Genomic DNA, 19,323 nt, shown 5'->3' on the forward strand with positions numbered 1-19,323 from the left:
GTACACTCAGATTTGTGGATTTCATCGTACATAAATTTTACTCCAAAAGAAAAAGTGAATTTTAAACAAAAATTGAAATTTAGCTAGTGATATACATGCTGTAGTACTCAGGGGGAAGTATGCCAATATCTGGAGATTATTTTGAAATCCATAAAAATTAAGATGTATTGATGGATGGATAAAGGGATGAAGAGATGGATAGATAAGTGATAGAGAAAGTATAGTAAAATGTTAATGGTACAATCTGGGTGGTGGGTATACCTATGTTTGCTATAAAACTCTTTCACCTTTTCTGTTTTGAAATTTTCGTAGTATAGTGGTGGGGAGATCTGAATGGCAATGCTTAACTTTATTTCTGTGGTCCAATAGCTTTCCAGTCTCTTCTTCCAATGGTAATATTGGCATATACTTCAGGGATATTGGGATGAAATGTGTGTAATTATGTGTGATATTATGTGAGTTTATAAGTCAGTTATATTATTCACTGACTTACAATCAGAGTGAACTGGAATATGGCATGTTAGTGCTCAGACGTGACCATTCAACAGTAGGTAACAATGTATTATAGCTCGTGTGCTGCATTGTTATAAATAATTATATAAGTTTAAAAGAATAAAGCTGAAAAATTTACAAATTATTACTACATATAAAAGATGATATATAATTAATAGCACCATATTAAATAAACAAAAACTCCTATATATAATAACAATTTTATTTAGTTTCCTTGAAAATAAAACTTCTCTTTTTCTTCTGTATGGTTTACAGAGAATTCTTGAACATTCTTACCCATTTTGTTATTGCTATCTTTCTATGTCTAAGTACTTTGTTTTTCTCTGTTTTTTGTTTATTTTTTTGTCAAGCCTGAGAAGAGTTCGTAACCCATATTTAAGGGCAATCATATTTTATAACAATAAGAATTAATAAACTTTTATGGGGGATGATTTTTTAATTTTTTTCTTAGTGTTGCAACTCTATTTGACAATAATTAACTTTTCTAGTGACCCTATAGTCTATAAAGGGTGGTTAGCCACCCTCCCCTCATGTGGATTTAGAAAAGACCTTATATGCTAAATGTATATTCCTTGAAATAAGGAAGAATATTGGCATCTCAGGAATAAAAACAATTATCTATTACAAAAATAAAGTGTCTATTTCTCTTGACAGTAGTCCTCCTGAATTTTATAGCAATCGGAATTTTCAGAATAGTCTTCTCTCTATCCATTCTGTCACCATAAATGCCCTCTATTGACAAATTTTCATGCATATACTAATATTATAGGTAACCTCTTAGAAAATTTCATGAAGTTACATACCAGGGTAAAAAGCTAAACTCTGAAGAGTTGCTACTGATCTGCTATCTTTGTTTAGAATGACCATCTGGGAAGGGACATATTTAGAGGAAAAAAAGTACAGTCCACTAGATGTGGTGGGGTGGAAGGAACTAATGCTGAATAGTGTACCTAATTCTTCTGTCACTGTCATGTTGTTTCTGCAACAGTAAAAGAGGCACATTGGTAAAACATAATTTTTTACTGTTTATATATAATCTTAGCCCAAGTTTTATGAAATAAACAAGGAGGGTGCTTACGTATCATTATGTATAGAAGCTTATAAAACTAACAGAAGAGAAACTCCAGCTTGACATCAGTACCGTTTTAATAATTCTAAAGCCTTTTATACAGTGAAACTGAAATAATTACTATTATTTATTTTTATTTTTAAAAGGTACTATGTAACAGAACAACTTAAGGAAATAAAAATTCAACAATTAAGATTTTAAAGCAAAGTCCTCTGTACCACCTTTATACCTGTGAGTCTAATTAGTTGTCTCAGAGTCACCATGTTATAGAATAAGTTGGACTTTTGGATAGTAATCAAGCTGAAAATTAATTTCCAAAAATTTATGGAACAATTCTATTTCTTGTGTAGTCATACTAATTTCCATTTCTGGTATAATAGTTCTGTGAGTTATTGCCTAACAATATACTTTGACAATTTTGTAGACAAAAAAAGCAATATATATATCAGGGACAATAATGTAACCTTACATAAAACAGTCTATTTAATATCCAATACAGTCTAACTTTACCTCATTGTCTAATTCAGAAAATATTTATGGCAATGTTTCCTAAAGTGCATAGGCATAAATATATCCTCCTAAATACTGTCACAGTGTTATTTCATGAAAAGTCAGCTAAATCAAAATTTTATTCATTCAACAAAATTATAGTACACTTTTTAAATGGCATTGGAGTATATTTTTAGAGGATTCTATTTTTCTTAAACCAAAGGTGTAAATTTACATATTTTCTCCATAGCACAAGAAAGTAAACATTGGCAATGCTATCAACACATAGGGTTAGATAAAAGTACTTTTCATCTTTCCAGTGAATTTATAGAATAAACAAGGTGATTCTTACAAATGTAGGTTTGTTTAAATTCACAGTTTTCACTTAAATAAATTTCTCTTGATTTGTAAGATAGACAGAGTTGTCCTTTTTCAGGTGTAGGAGGATAAAACCTAAAACAGAAGAAATGTCACAGTCTTCATGGAATTCTATAACATGCAAATACCAAAGAGAAGAAATATAAAACTTTCAATTTAAATATAAATTTTAAAAACATAATTTATATGTAATAGAATTGAATAGAATTGAATTTCTATTAGTAGTACAGATAAATAAGATCTTTACAAATTTAAGTTATTGATAGATTACAGAACCTTAAATATTAACAAAAATTCAACTAAAGATAAGGATAAGAGTCCAAGAGGAAGGAAAGTGTGCTGATTATCATTGGTTGTAACAGTAGACAGACAAATTAAAAATAAAATAATAAAAACCCTATGAATAACATGCCTATGAAAATTTTCCAGTGGAGAAAAAAACATTTTTAGTTTCCATAGTATTTAGGCTTATAATAAGTAGAATACAAAAAAGCAGGAAGACTTTAAGAATATATCAATGGCCTAGAAGTGAGGTCTTATAGACCAAAGTGGTTAGCGAGAAAGTTAGCAGACTTTTAAGCCACGATTTGTGTTATGGGCTGAACTGCATCCTCTTAAAATGCATATGTTGATGTCCTACCCCCCAGTACATCAAAATGTGACTGTATTTGGACAAGTGGTCTTTAAAGAGATAATTAAGGTAAAAGGAGGTCATTAGGGTGGGTCCTAACGCAATATGGCTGGTGTCTGTATAAGAAGAGGAAATTTGGGCACAGACAGGTATAGAGGGAAGACCATGTGAAGACATAGGGAGAAGACAGCCAGCTGCAAGCCAAAGAGAGAGGCCTCAGAAGAAACCAACCCTAACAACACCTTGATCTTGGAATTCTAACCTCCAGGACCGTGAGAAAATAAATTTCTGTTGTTTAACCTACCGAGTCTGTGGTACTTTGTTATGACAGCCCTAGCCAACTGATACAGTTCATAAGAAAAAGTCTCAGGAGAGGGCTAATGAAGACAGTGAGTTATGTTATCTTCTTCAGGAGTCCATAATACTGTATATGGGATTGGATTTAAGTTACTGTCTCTTTTCTCAATTCCCTAAATATCCTTGAAATTATCCCTCCGGCTCTCTTAATTTCTGTTATTTTGGGCAAATGCAGCAATTAAACCAAGGATAGAGAAAGTTGCATTATGTCAGGCAGATACTTACATATCAGAGGACAGAACCGAATCATTTTCCCATAGCCAGTGCTTGCCAATTCCATTATGGTAGACTCCAATCCAAAAGAAAGATTTTAAAGAGAAAAAATTCTAGTGGTAAACAAATACATGCAAATAAGAAGTTTCCATTATTATCTTTTCATCAACTGTATGGAAGTACCTTAAAAAAGTCAACATCATATTTATATTTATTCAGTTCATCCAGTACACAAACTCATTAATGCATGCTATATTCCAAGATGCTAATGATACAGCAATGAATGACACAAATTCCCTGCTCTCATAGGAGGTATAAAAAATAAACAAATAAATAGGAGTAAAAAGATAGTGTTGGTTTAGGGTAAAAGGGAGCAAGCTTTTTAATTTTTTTATTTATTTATTTTTTCCCCCAAAGCCCCAGTAGATAGTTGTATGTCATAGCTGCACATCCTTCTAGTTGCTGTATGTGGGACGCAGCCTCAGCATGGCCGGAGAAGCGGTGCATCAGGTGCGCGCCGGGGATCCGAACCCAGGCCGCCAGCAGCGGAGCGCGCGCACTTAACTGCTAAGCCACCGGGCCCGCCCGAGCGAGCTTTTTAAAAGAATAGCAGTACCCTCAGAGACATCTTGAAGATTAATTTTACCCCCAGTGTGTATCTCCTCTCTCTTCAGGAGCATGATAGACAAAATCTTCTCTATCAGGAGAACTTATACAGTGGGTACTTTAACTCGATGCTGATGTACATTGTTGGAGTTAGGGAAAGCTCTCCCATCTTCTCACATAGTGTTCTAGATTCTGATTCACTGATCACATAATGATATTAGCGTTTGGGCCACAAGGCTATATCATCTTGGTGCTGGGCTATACCATGTTCTTTTCTCTCTGACTGAGGTTGTCTTTGTAATAACTATCTTCTTCTAAACTCATTCCTTATACAATTTTTTTTTCATAAAGGGCATTCTAAATATTATTTCAAAACATTTCTTTTCCTTTTACACAATATATAGATCCTATGCCACATTTTGCAGGTCAAACTGGAAACAAAAGATAAACTATTTATATCCTTCAGCTGTTTGTCTAGTGCTGAAGACAGGTAAATGTAAATGACTCCTCAGTTTAATTCAGGTAATCAGTTTGATATATCTCACATGCAATTATGACACTCAGTTAAAATAACAACTTACCATCTCCTCCCTGTTTATCTTTATGAGACTGGAATTCAGAGACGAGCAGGCACGTTGACTCTCTCTCCATGTTAACCGTTCCTTGGAGAAGTAGTAACAGCTGCATCTGAACCAAACCCAGTTCTTGGGACAAGAATGACAACCAAGTCCTAGACAAAGACTCTCTATCATTGCATTGACCAAATTCACAAAGTCTGATTTTATTATTTTTTTAAAACACATCTTGCAAGCAGAAGTACACTTTTTGTCATTATAGTAACATTATGTAAAGAAACAAAAATGAGTTATAACAAAATTATGAATTATCAATAAAAACTTTTGTTTTTATTTTTCTCTCAACTTGCTGCTACATTTTAACTCCTATAGATATCATATAACACAAGTCAACTAGTATCTATTCATCTAAGGAGTGGCCAAACCATTAGTTTTCTTACCCCCATACCATTATAGCACTTAGGAGCTAGAATGTCTTCACCATACGTCACCATTAGATTAAGGTTTTTTGAAATTTTGCCCTTCTAATACAAACTCTACCTCTCCAAAATTTGTTCTCACATTAATTATTTCTACTTCCATACAAACCTATGAAATCTTATAAGAATTTCTAAAAAAACCTTACCTCTGTCTTCTTATACTGCAGTTAGTTATACATAAACCTCTACTTCACGACTCTAGGTTATTTAACGTCTGGGACTATGTCTTATATTTTCTACTACACATTCTAGAATACCGTGCCTAGTAAAGGCTCTATGTTTGTGGAGCTGATACAAATAACACACTGCTGCTTAAACCAGCATAAGACATTAGGGTATAAAACCATTGCCTACCTTTTTGCTGGATTGTGAGAGATGATTCTTTGGAAGATGCTACAAAAATAGGCAAATATCATAATTAGATCTTCCTTGAAATTGAAACATCAAAGTGAAATACTAAAAGGCTATATTCTATAAGAGTAAATCAGCAACTTTAAAGGAAATAAAAAGGAAGAATTTTGATGAGGTAAAATTGTTCTGAGCCTAGTATCTTCTTAACACATTCTATGAAATAAATAATGCTCCCAAAGGGGAGGACAATTTAAAAGACACGATAGTTACTTACAGTTTGCAGTCAAGACAGCCACTGCAGTGGCTATGGCCATCAGGAGAAGGCACATGATGCCCAACACTACAGAAATAAGCCTCCAGGGAAGAGGTGAGGAGTTTCCTGAGTAGTTGGAGCAAGATGACGGGATAAATAATAAATACAATGCTTGTAGAGTAGTTTACAGTTAAGAATGCATTAAAATATTTGTTAATTCTTGATCCTCACAGGCCTGTGAAATATTTTTACCCAATTTTAGATAGTTATGAAATAACTGAAGTAAAAAATCTCATTTTTTACATAGGCTATTTGTCTAAGGTAACAGTCAATTAACAGAAGAACGGAGTCCCTAATTCACAAATTCTGCCTCCATATCCTACTCTCTGTCATCCCTCTCCCCCATAAGGATCAAATAATAAATAAACAGAGCAAGAAACTATCCAAAATCAGAATGGCAATTGATTCATTTAGGTACTGAGCTCTTCCCTATATGAAAAGTAAAAGTGGCTACATTTTAAATTAGGAAGTCAAACAATTACTCATTTGTTTATTTTTCTTCCTTCCACCCTTCTTCTTCCTTCTACCCTTCTTAAACTGACAAAATGATAGCTTATTTTGTCATTGCAACTTTGGAACATTTAATATCTAAAAAAATAATCTGTGAGGAACACTTTTGTTTTTCACACTAACTTTCCTTCTCCCACTGAATTTTTTCCTCAATATTATTAAGACATTCATCTCTTAACTTATTTTCTCCTTGTTCATCATTATTGCCATGCCTTAACCACCCAACCTAGACCTAATAGTAGTCATCTGAATGACTGTATTGCCACTAACCGTTCATTTTCCACCATATCTGCTTAGTTAACTGTTAGACTCAGCTGAATTAAATTCTACCTTCTCTCTTTCTGTATCTGGGGTACACATATCTGATGAAGGAAGTCAAACCAGTGTGGTGCTAATTCACATCAGGGTCTCAAACTTCACTTTGATTCTCAGTGGCATTTGACAGATATTTTATTATTCTTGGTCAATTTCTCCCATTTTCAGCACTAGTATTTTTTTTTTGCAAATAGCCACCATTACCCTTATGTCATCTCTCCCATGAAAAATGAGCAAAGATCAAAGGACTAAAAAACTAAAAAGTTTTGATAAGGGGAATATGTCAAACGCTTAGGTTCCATTTTATTGGTGGTCTCTTTGGATTATGATCTCTTTAGGTTTCAATCTATTTGAAGTCCCATTAGATCACATACCTCACTTTATTCTCTCTCGTAGCAGAAAACATAGTCTAAAGACTGTCCCTCACTGAAGTTCTCCCTCACTTCACAGAACCAAGCACCAGCACAGAACAAGGTAGAACACAAAATAAAGGAGGCATTGTTCAGGCTACTTGTGTTTAGCCCAACTAGGTAAAGATTTATGACTTAGCATGCTTCTTCCAAGTCATTAGGGCAGAAAATAAAAGCTGTCTTTAGTTGACCTCTTCTACAGCATACATCACCCATGTGTTCCTATCAGGTACAATAGCAGTTGTGATAGAACTATGCTTAGGAATTCAAATTCAGGAGTTTGAGAAATATCATTTAATCTTGCTACAAGGTAGAAAAACAACAATCTTTCTGTGAGATTCTATTAAAAGAATCTATTAAAAGGAAGGACAAATTATTTTTATAATTGGAAAGACTACTATAAAAATGTTAGCTTTCTCAAATTAAATTATATGAGTAAATAAAATTTAGTCTAAAAAATGACAGTGGGAATTGTTCTGGAACTCAACTAAGCAGATCTAGAGTACTTTTGGAAAATAGGCAAATGAAACAAATAATGAGAATTTTGAAATTTAATTAAGGGTCTCATTCTGTCCATGATTAAAATTAAATAGTCTTAATAAGCAAGATTGATTTTTAAAGAGATAGATATAACAGAAATCGATGTCCCTGAAACAGATTCTAATACATAAAAAGTTAGAATATGGTAAAAGGTGCAAAAAAAAGGAAGAAAACTCTCACTGACTCACAAAGAAAAAGAATTGACATCAACAGTCCTACAGACCCCAAACTACTACATATAATTTCTATTTTTCATTTTTTTTTGAGGAAGATTGGCCCTGAGCTAACATCTGCTGCCGATCTTCCTCTTTTTCTTTTTTCTCCCCAAAGCCCCAGTACATAGTTGTATATTCTAGTTGTAGGTCCTTCTAGTTCTTCTATGCCGGACACCGCTGCAGCATGGCTTGATGAGAGGTGAGTAGGTCCACACCTAGGATCCAAACTGGTGAACCCCAGGCCACCAAAGCGGAACATGTGAAATTAACCGCTATGCCACCGGGCCGGCCCCTATAATTTCTATTTTTTAATTTCTTTTTCAGTAAATATCTGAAGTATAGAATACATATAGAAATGTTCACATATCATAAGCATATAGATCAACGGATTTTCACAAGGTGAACACACTTGTGTATCCATCACCCTAATCATAATATAGAACATTACCAGTGACATAGAAGCTTCCCACAGGGCCCCTCCCAGGACCAAAAGGTAACCACTGTCGTTATCTCTATTGCTACCAAATAATTTTGCTCAATTTAAACTTCATATAAATAAAACCATACAGTATATGGGAGAAGTTCATTATATGATACCAAATGGAAGCTATAAATATAAAGAAGATAAAACTATAAATCTAGAATCATATATATTTATATGACAGAAAATAGCTTCATGGGTGATTACTAAAATATATACTTATCTGTATTTTTAACATTTTTCCTAATACACATGTATTTATGTAATTAACAAGGAATATAACTATTACTTACAATCTCTTTCTTTAAAAGAGAAATATTCATTTAGAATTTTATTATCATTTTCAAGTAAACTTACAAAAAATGCCCGTGTTTTTGTAAAAAAAAAAAAAAGGACCAAAAAACAAAACAATCATTCCCAAAACAACCCAACTTTTTTGGAAATTTGTGGGATTAGTCTTTGCCATTTCAGAAAGCTCACCGGCCTACAGGTAAGCTTTGTCTCTTTCTCCTAAGATCATTAGGTTTGGAAAAGACAAGCCTGTGGCAATCAGTCTCAAGGTTCCAGAAACAAGCAACAACCTAAGCTGCAACTTTAACTTAACATCAGTAAACCTTATTACACCTACTGTTTAATTATTATGTTTACTATTACCCGACTATTTTGTGCTCCAAATTTAAAAGCAATATATTTACATTTTGCTTGTTTCAGGAAATAATTACGTCAAAAATCATGGCCTAAGCCGTATGCCACTCTCCAGCCCAGAGATCATTCAGTCCAACAGCATGTTTACCTCTCGCACAACACAATTCTTGGGCTTCAGAACAAGGTATCTCAGCTCAGTCCTCTCAAATGGCCACGGCTAGCAACGTTTCCATACTTGCACTCCTAGCATTGTTGTTTCAAGGAAATTACTTTCCAAACCTTTTCTATTCAAATTGTATTCTTTTAAAGTCTAATTTAACTCTCACTTTAGCAGTGAAATTTCTAAACATTCCAAGTTATCTTTTAAATTATTTATAGTAGTTACCATTTGGTCTTTGTCATAATCTGCATTAAACTGATATTTAAATTTTGGCTTGGATAGTTTCTCTAACTAGATTTAGAAACTGTTATATTTTTGTACCTCCCTAGTAAACAGCATAGGTCAGTACACAATTTTAGGCATTCCTGACATGTTTACTGAAAAACTCTACTTTAATGTATCTTACCTTGGCCATTGACATCTTCTGCTCTGTTTTTGTGCCATTTTTTACAAGATTTCTGGTGTTTCAGCTCCTCCTTAGTTAATGGCAATTCATTTGATCTAAATTTATGCTTGATATTATTTTTTGGTGTGTGCTTCTGCTGGCTTAGTGTAGTATAAATTACAGGTTCTTCACTCATCTTTATACAGGAAAAAACTGTGTGAGATAAAGAGCTCAACTGTCAGTATATCATTCTGTAATTTGGGAAGATATATTATAATAAAGATGGATGTAACAATAATTTTAAAAAGTCTGAATTGATAAATAGATATGCCTATTACCTTTCTTGGAAGCATGTTCTCAATAGTTTGAAGCTCCCAATATGAGAAAACATACCACCAAAAACTTAGAAATATAGGAAATAACCCTAAAAGAGTTAGGAACTATTCAACCAATTCCTATACAGAAAGCAATTATTGCCTTTAGTACAGAATTTAAAAATTAATTCTAGGTATGCAACGGAGTCATCTCCAAAAATTCCACGCCCATCCGTCTCTAACATTATTGCTGTTTGCCTCTTGAAATTGAATAATAAGAGACAGAGTTGATGTTCTACTACCATTAGAAATTGAAGTGCTATGCTTATTAGCTGTGCTCCCCAGGAAGCACTGCACAATTTCTCATTAAAACGCAAGGTTAATAATTACATTTTACACTTTTCCTAAGTGACTCCGTAATTAATAACAGTCTAGTGGACAAATACCTTTTGCATTATGATTTAAATAAGACCACAACCCATATATGTACAGAGCCAATTGACTTACTAGCTTCTATGTTTTATATAAGCCCTCCATATTATTAAAAAGTAAATAAAATAGGTTAAATACCAACATAGATAAAATTAAAAAATTTGGAGAATTTTATTGTAACTATTTCTTAATATTGGCTATCAGCTTCAGAGCTGGGAAACACTGGTCAGGACAAAGTCACTTATCTGTCAGGGATCTAAATATCTTCCATTTGAACTTCTCAGAGAAATTTTATTAAGAAAAATGACTAGGCATATGTCAAAAAGTTGGGAAGAACATAGACAAATAAAGCAAAACTTTGATATCTTGAAGCCAAAAAAAATTATACTTAATTTTTTTTATTAATAATGTTCAAAACCAGAAACAGCACAAGGAAGAATTGTCTATTGATCACATTTTCCAGGAATTGGGGAAGGAGAGATTACAAGGGAACCAGAAATGATAAAACATACCTGAAGCGAAGAGGAAATTCCTTGTGCTAAGAATTAGTATGTATGAGTCTAAGGAAGCAGCACCTGACAACTTGGAACAGAATTAGAAACTATGCCTCAGTGGAAAAAGTACTTGCTATGTAACGTTTCAGAATAAACCAACAGGAAACTTTACACTTTTATTTTTTTTGTATTTGTCCTCAGCACCCACAAGATTATCTTTCTAATCTCACTTCTTATAATTCAGGTTAGCTTAGAAAAAATATTACCTGCATTTCATTTTAAGTCATGCTAAATAACAGACTTTGTGAATTGAAAAGAAAGCATTGCTGAGATCAAATCTTCTTTCCCAATAATTACGTTCTCACTAAGATTTTTACCATATTGACCTCTCGGGAGCCATGAATTAAATTAGATTAAGTCATAACGATAAGATATATATCCATGTATATACTAAAATTTATATGTGGGGACAGAAAAATCATACTGATCTTGTTTATTGATGTTCTCTTTGGGATGTGCATATGCTCAGATTCATTCCTTTATTCATTAACTTTTATATTAACTGAAATATTAACCCCTCAAATGTGTTAATTCATTAATACACTTAAAGTGATTAGTACATAATCATCATAAATGTGATGTATAGATAGGTACATGGATGATAGATAGAGAGGCAGATAGATTTATTGGTGTAATCCTAGGACAGGAGAACACCTGGCATGTAGTATGTGCTTAATAAATATCTATTGATTCATTTAAACAATAAATGAAATAACTGCACAGAATGTATATTTACTAATGGTGTAAATAGTGGATAGAAAAATACAGGATGCTATAAAAATATTTAACAAGAAAAATTGAACTTTTAGGGAGTCAGGGAAGCTTCTGTAAGAAAGAGATATTTGGGCTGAGTTAGAAATAATAAGTTGAGTTAAGGGAGAAGAAGGCGGTGGTTGTGATCCAGGTAGAAAAAGATATATATACATAACATTTGTGGGAGGAAGAGTGGTGTGAATAAAACAGGAGAAGCTAAAGAAAAATTATGCAAAATCATATTAAATATTTTGGCCTTTATCTTAAATGCTTAGGAAATCATAAACGTTTTTTAGCAGATGAATGGAGGTTCATACTCACATTTCTAAAATATACTCTGGCTTCACTGTAGAGAATAGATTAGCTGGGCCAATAAAGGATGTGTGAAGACTAGTTAGGAGGGTATGGTAATATTCAGTAAGGTGCTTGTTGTGGAGGTTAAGAGACATGAATGGATTCTAGAAATATTTCAAAAGTTAATTAGATGGGGCCAGCCCCGTGGCGTAGTGGTTAAATAGGTGCGCTCCACTGCTAGCGGCCTGGGTTCGGATCCCAGGCGTGCACTGACGCACCCCTTGTCAAGCCATGCTGTGGCGGAGTCCCATATAAAGTGGAGGAAGATGGGCACAGATGTTAGCCCAGGGCCAGTCTTCCTCAGCAAAAAGAGGAGGATTGGCATGGATGTTAGCTCAGGGCTGATCTTCCTCACAAAAAAAAAAAAAAGTTAATTAGACATGAGTTGACAATTAATTAGGAATGGAGGGAGATTGAAATGGAGGGTCAAGGTACTAGGACAGGACAACTAGATCTGTGGTGCCTTTCATTCAAAAGGTAACAGCGGAGGAGAAACACAGATGTGTTTTGGGACATTGCACTTACTTTAAGACATCCAAGTGAAGTTATCAAGTAGGCAATTCAACACATAAATCTGAAACTCGAATAAACCTTTAAGAAATAATTGCTGCCAAAACTGTGAATCAGATTATGCAGAAAGAGATGCAACATTATAAATTGAGGAAGCCTGGGACAGAGTCTTCAGGAACCCCATATTTTACAAGCCAAGAAGACAACAAGTGGCCAAAGGTTACTAAGAAGATACAGCCAACTCAGCAAGAGAAAAACTACGAGCATGTATTGTGAGGAAGCTAAGGGATTAAAGTGTTTCAAAGAGAAATTTCAAATGCACTGAATGCTGACAAGAGCTATAATGACAATAAAACTTATTGTTCAAACCAGGATCCTTTCAAAAATGAAAGAGGGTATTTTTATTATACTGGAAAAGCAAGTATATGTCTGGATTGTCTTGAGAAAACTGGGACTACCCTGAGATACTGGGTACATATTGTCCCCCTACTGAAATTTTTCAAAATTCTCATTGAATCTAGCATTATATGTCACTTGTTGCCTTAATTAAAGTTATTTCAGTGGATTATAAAGACAAAACCACTTTGGAACGGGTCTAACTGGCAAGCGAAAAAAATATATAGTATGATAGAAAACTCATTAGAAATATGTGGTTGTGAAACAGAGAAGACAAAAAGGAAAGTATTGGGAAAATGTGCCAGTTGTATTTTTCAATAATATCTGCAAAAGTATCTCTCATCTCATATGCTTCTCTGCAACATAACCCTATAATCCCCATTGCTAGGTGGGGTCTATTTCTCTACTTAATTGAATCTGGGAGGGCCCTGTGACTACTTTCACTAATAAAATAATACAAAGGAGATGCTGTGACAGTTCTGGAAGTCATTAACTGGACAAGCAGCTTCTACTTTCCGCTGCTTAGAATTTATCCATGTAAGTAGATCATGGCTGGATTACACTTAGCATTAGCCTTTTGAGTTTCTTCTTATAAGGATTAGTATGTCAAGCACACAAATATCAGATGAAACTGCTTTTAACTGCTTCCTGCTCTAGTGTAATACTGACAACTCCCTGGAGAAAAATCAGTTTTCTTTTTTTAAAGGTACTATCTACTAGATGAAAAAAAACTATATACATATATGTATATATATACATATATATATATACACGTAGGGAAGGGGAATTCTGGTGAAGCCAAGCATATATATATGTATGTAATATATATGTATATGTAATATATATGTTATATGTATGTATGTGTAATATATATAGGTAAAATTTTGATAAAACAAAAGGAAGAAAGAAGGAATAAAGGAAAAAGAAAAAGGTAGGACAAATGGAAAGCAATATAATATCCTTAACACAATAGCAACATAATATACTTAATGGCAACATAATATACTTAAACCCAACAATATCAGTAATGGTATTAAATGTAAATAGTATAAACAATCCAATTATAAAACAAAGAGTAGAATTCAGTTACCAGCCAAGATGGAATAAAATGGATGAGATTTATACCTCTGCATGAAACAACAAAAAATAATGTAATAAAGAAACAGATAAAACATACTAAACACTTTTTCAGACACTGGACATCTAGCAGTGTAGGACAGTGACTCCTGGAAGATGGAAAACAAATCACATGAGCTTATGATTATCTCAGTTAACTGACTCGAGAGAGTTTCCAAATCACAGCATAGGGAAGCCAAGCGTACACCCTTAATGAGGAGATAATGCTGAGAGTCTGTAGAAAATAAGGCATTATTAATAGGATATAAAACATTCCAGAAGAAAAGGTAAGTGAACTTGAAGACAGAGCAATGAGAACTATCTAAAATGAAGCACAGAAAAGGGAATTAAAAAGTATCAATCAAAACATCAGTGAGCTGTGGGACAACTTCAAGGGACCTAATATATGTAGAATAGGTGTCCCTGTAGACATAGGAGGGGCAGAAAAAATATTTGAAGAAATAATAGTTGAAAATTGAAATTAAAATAGTTGAAACTAAAAAATTTCCAAATCCAATGACAACTATAAACATATGAAGCCACGTAGCTTAATAAAGTCCAAGCAAGAGAAACATGAAGAAATCTACACTGAGCCACATTATAATCAAATTCTTCAAAACCAGTGATAAATATCTTAAAGCAGTTAGACAAAAAAAGTTTCACTCAGGGAAACAAAGATAAAGATGACAGTAGATTTCTTGTCAGAAAAAACGCAAATGAGAATACAAGGGTGCAACATCTTTAAAATACTGAAAGAAAATACCTGTCAGCATGGAATTCTATACACAGCAAAAATATCTTTCAAAACTGAAGACAGAATCAAGGCTAGCCCGGTGGCATAGTGGTTAAGTTTGCACACTTCACTTAAGCAGCCAGGGTTCGTGAGTTCGGATCCCAGACACAGATCTATGTACCGCCCATCAAGCCATGCTGCGGTAGCATCCCACATATTAGATAGAGGAAGATTGGCACGGATGTTAGCTCAGCAACAATCTTCCTCAAGCAAAAAGAGGAGGATTGGCAACAGCTGTTAGCTCAAGGCTAATCTTCCTCAAACAAAAACAAAAAAAATGAAGATGGAATCAACACACGCAAAAGATGAAGGAATTCACCACAAGCAGACCCACACTATAAGAAATGTTAAAGGAATACCTAAGGGAGGAAATAATATATCAGATTGAAATACGGTTCTACGTAAAGGAATGAAGAGCACCAAGATTTTAACTACATGACTATGAGAAATTTTTTATAATTTAAATCTATTTAAAAATAATTGAATGTTCAAACAGAAGTAGTAACATGCAATGTGGAGTTTATAATATATATAAAAGCAAAATATTTGAAACAAAAGGTTGGGAGGGAAGACACTATTATAAGGCCTTTATACTATACATGAAGTGATATCACTAGAAAGTAGAGTGTGATAGGTGAAGTTGTATTCTATAAATCCTACAGCAACCTCTCAATTAACAAAGCAAAGAGTAGGCTAATAAGCCCACAAGGAAGATAAAATGGAATCATTAAAAATATTCAGTTAATACAAAAGAAGATCGAGAAAAAAAGAAAAGATTTAGATGGCAGGAATAACAGATGAGACAAGTATAAAATAAAGAGAAATTAGGTAAATTTAAATGTAAGCATACCAATAATTAAATTAAAGGTAAATGGTCTAAATGTCCCAATTAAAATCCAATTGACAGATTATATTAAAAAAAAAAAGACCTAACTATATGTTATCTGAAGGAAACACACTTTAAATAAAAAGACACCAATAGGTGAAAACTAAAAGGATGGAAAAAAGATATACCAATACACCAATTAAAAGAAAGCTGATATGCTATATTGATATCACACAAAGTAAATTTCAGAGCAAAGAATGTTACCAGGGATAAAGAATTTGATTTCATGACAATAAAGAGGCTAATTTGTTAAGAAGACATAACAATATACAACGTTTATACACATAACAGTACAGTCTTTCTTGAGACAATCACCCCTACTTGTAAATGAACTTTGTGTGAGATTAAATTTTTTATCCAACAAACCAATAACCATGGTTTGGATTCTTTGTCTCCACTAAAGGATACAAGTTTTCAATCTGTTATTTTCTCTTTTTTGTGTGTGTAACTGTATACAGTTAATTTCATTCAACCACCAAATTGCTAAACTGTATGTCCTTTCCATAGAATAAATATAAGATAATTCTTACACACACTTTTCATTCAAATCCACGATGAGAGGAATAACATTCAGACATAATCTTTTGGTATAAAATCTACTCAATTTTGGATTTATTCTTGGGCCAAACTGAGCAATCAGAAAGCTGCCTAGCTGTGCTATTTTCAATACAATCCTATCTGAACAGGGGATTTTTTTTTAATTTTTTGTTTATTGCAGTAACATTGGTTTATGACATTGTAAAAATTTCAGGTGTACATCATTGTACTTCTATTTCTGCATAGATTACATCATGTTCACCACCAAAATACTAACAGAGGTTTAAGATTATTCTAGTAGCTTTGGTTTGGAGAATGAAACAAATGTAGAAAACGTGGGGCAGGATATGCTGCAAATAGTTTGCTAGATTTCTAACTTAAAACAATCCCTTCTAAGAGGTATTCTGGAATTTCAAAACCATGTTCATTGGGTGTTAAATTATTAGATATTTTCTTGCTTTTCCTTTCTCCATTGACTCAGGCAAGCAAAACCACCAAATCTATGTCCAGTCAATCATACCAGGCCCAAGTCACAAATCACACTGCTGTACTTCTAACCCTGGCTTGTTCCATCCTGTACATAGGAAGCTGAAATACTTAACTCCATACCACTCCACCATCTATTTTCAGTGACATGTCTTGATTTACCTAAATCAGCTTGCTCTGAAAATTATTTCTCCTTCTTACAGATGAAGAATTTGCATGTTCATACACTTGGGTAGGATGTTTCCCCTCCTGGAGTCTGTCTTCTTCTCTGCCCTGGAATGATTGTTCATCTAGTATCCTTGCTTGTTCAGGGCAACTGAGAATTCTATACAATCATGAATTCAAATCTTAGAAAGTAACAGAAGGATAGAAAAACTACTTATAATTTGAGAATGTCATTTCTTTTCAATAACAGGAATAATAGTGCGATTATCCACTTCAATAAGTTACAAAGCAGTAATTTAATTTGATGCAATTGTTAGGAAAATCTTCGCTTCCTCTGAGGAACTAGTATGTTTTCTCTACAGAATTAAGGAGAAATATATAATTAACCAGGCCCTTCCTTTTTGCATTTGCTAAAGAAGGATTATGAGCAGATATATGTGGCTCAATCATAGCAACGTATTCTGACCTGTGTTCCTCATTTCTTAATGATCCACATCTTATATGTTAATTTACATTTTCCCCTGTCATGACAGTTTTGAGAGAAATCACATTTGTTCATTATATTATATATTTTCTCCCAGAATGATGCATAGTATACATATGCACACATACATATATACTTATAAAATGATTCAGTCAATAAATGTAGTGTAATCTCACAATGCAGAAAAGAGAAATATTAGGCTTGCAAAGAAAACCCAAGAAAAGAATTTTTTATTATTATTAATGATATTCAGAAACAGTAAAAACGTTAGGAAAGGTAACAACCACACTCTGAATAGTCTTGTAGCTGGCAAGCAGAGACTACTTGGGGCTGCATTTAAGCTTTTTAAAAATAATAAAATAAATAAAAATTGTTGCTTAGAAGTATTTCATTCATTTTGATTCAAAATTTACACTTTGTTGCCTTTTGCACTATTACTGGTAAGCCCATGTGAGTCACTTCCCTTCCCCAAACTTCTTGCCTTCCTTTTAAGAGTGACATGTTAGTGAGAGAGGCACTATCTGTAAACTCAGGTTTAAGGGACCTTAAAGATCCCAATTACAAAACTATTGCCATATTAAATAAAGCCTCGATAAGGATGGGGAACAATGAAACATGATACTTGTTACTACCAATCACATGAAGGTCTTCAATGAGCCTTTGCATATAATCAGAAACCATGTGTGATATTGTCATTTATAATAAGAAATATATATTGGGCCGGCCCTGTGGCTTGGTGGTTAAGTGCGTGCGCTGCAATGCTGGTGGCCCGGGTTCGGATCCCGGGTGCGCATCGAGGCACCACTTCTCCGTCCATCCTGAGGCCGAGTCCCACATACAGCAACTAGAAGGATGTGCAGCTATGACATACAACTATCTACTGGGGCTTTGGGGGGAAAAAATAAAATAAATAAAATCTTTAAAAAAAAAAAAAAAGAAATATATATTTAGTCTTTGACCCCATTCTTGGCACAGAGCTCCTAAAACTCTTGGAATTTCCTAAGTGATGAGAGTGTTAAAGGTGTCTTTTGCTATGTTAATAAGATTATTTTTGGAATGCTCCTAAATCACCTAAGCTGGTCACCAGAGAAACCAACCACGTGACTAGAGGGTTGAATTTTCAGTACTCCCCACCCCCACCTCCAGGCAGGGGAAAGGTGCTGGAGATTGAGTTCAATCACCAATGGCCAATGATTTAATCAATCATGTCTATATAATGAAGCCTCCATAAAAACCCTAGAGGAAGGGGTTCAGAGAGCTTCTCAATCAGTGAACACATGGAGATTTGGGGAGAGTGGCACACTTAGAGAAGGCATGGAAGTTCCATGCCTTTTCCCCATACTTTGTCCTATGTATCTCTTCATCTGACTGTTGATTCTGCTAAAAACAAGACAACAGGCCCAAAATGGAGTCATTTGTGCTAAGCCCCATGTCACCAAACCAAGACTTAACTACAGTTTTGGCTCTCCCAGAAATGGGGTCTTAAACCAGTCAATCAGGAATTGCCTGCCTAATTGTCACTAGTTAGGTAATCTGCCTGATAGACTTGACATCTCCTAAAGGAAAGTGATCTTGCCATAAACAATTGCTTTTTTGTCTATTATAACTTCCTTGTTCCTGCTTCCTTCTGCCTATAAAAGTCTTTCATTTTGTGCAGCTCCTCAGAGCTCCTTTCTGTCTGCTAGACTGAATGCTGCCCAATTCATGAATCGTTAAGTAAAGCCAATAAAATCTTTAAAATTTACTCCATTGAATTTTGTTTTTTAACAATTCATATTCTTTAATATCCTTTGAAAGAAACCAGTAATATAGTGAGTAAACTGGTTTCCTGAGTTCTGTGAGCAGCTCTGGAAAATTAATTGAACCCAAGGAGGGGGTTGTGGGAACCTCTGATTTACAGCCTGTAGG

The 19,323-nt window shown here is 34.0% G+C and overlaps 1 protein-coding gene across 2 annotated transcripts; it reads right to left on the reverse strand.

Annotated features, from left to right (window-relative positions):
- Window positions 1-699: 699 nt before the first annotated feature.
- On the reverse strand, window positions 700-13,646 carry LOC106803217 (killer cell lectin-like receptor subfamily E member 1). 2 transcript variants are annotated; one of them, XM_087442769.1, is made up of 7 exons: window positions 10,894-13,646; window positions 9,657-9,848; window positions 5,936-6,040; window positions 5,665-5,703; window positions 4,838-4,986; window positions 3,663-3,763; window positions 700-2,524 (listed from the first exon to the last, which is right to left on the reverse strand). In XM_087442769.1, the coding sequence occupies exons 2-7, from the start codon at window positions 9,829-9,831 to the stop codon at window positions 2,380-2,382; spliced, it is 714 nt and encodes a 237-aa protein (XP_087298895.1). In that variant the 5' UTR covers window positions 9,832-9,848; window positions 10,894-13,646; the 3' UTR covers window positions 700-2,379. The 2 variants fall into 2 exon arrangements, with proteins under 2 accessions (XP_087298895.1, XP_087298896.1); XM_087442770.1 differs by having other exon boundaries at window positions 9,657-13,646.
- Window positions 13,647-19,323: the final 5,677 nt, after the last annotated feature.

The sequence above is a fragment of the Ceratotherium simum genome, chromosome 17 (assembly GCF_057802395.1).
Source record: "Ceratotherium simum simum isolate JZ-2026a chromosome 17, ASM5780239v1, whole genome shotgun sequence".
Classification (NCBI taxonomy): domain Eukaryota; kingdom Metazoa; phylum Chordata; class Mammalia; order Perissodactyla; family Rhinocerotidae; genus Ceratotherium; species Ceratotherium simum.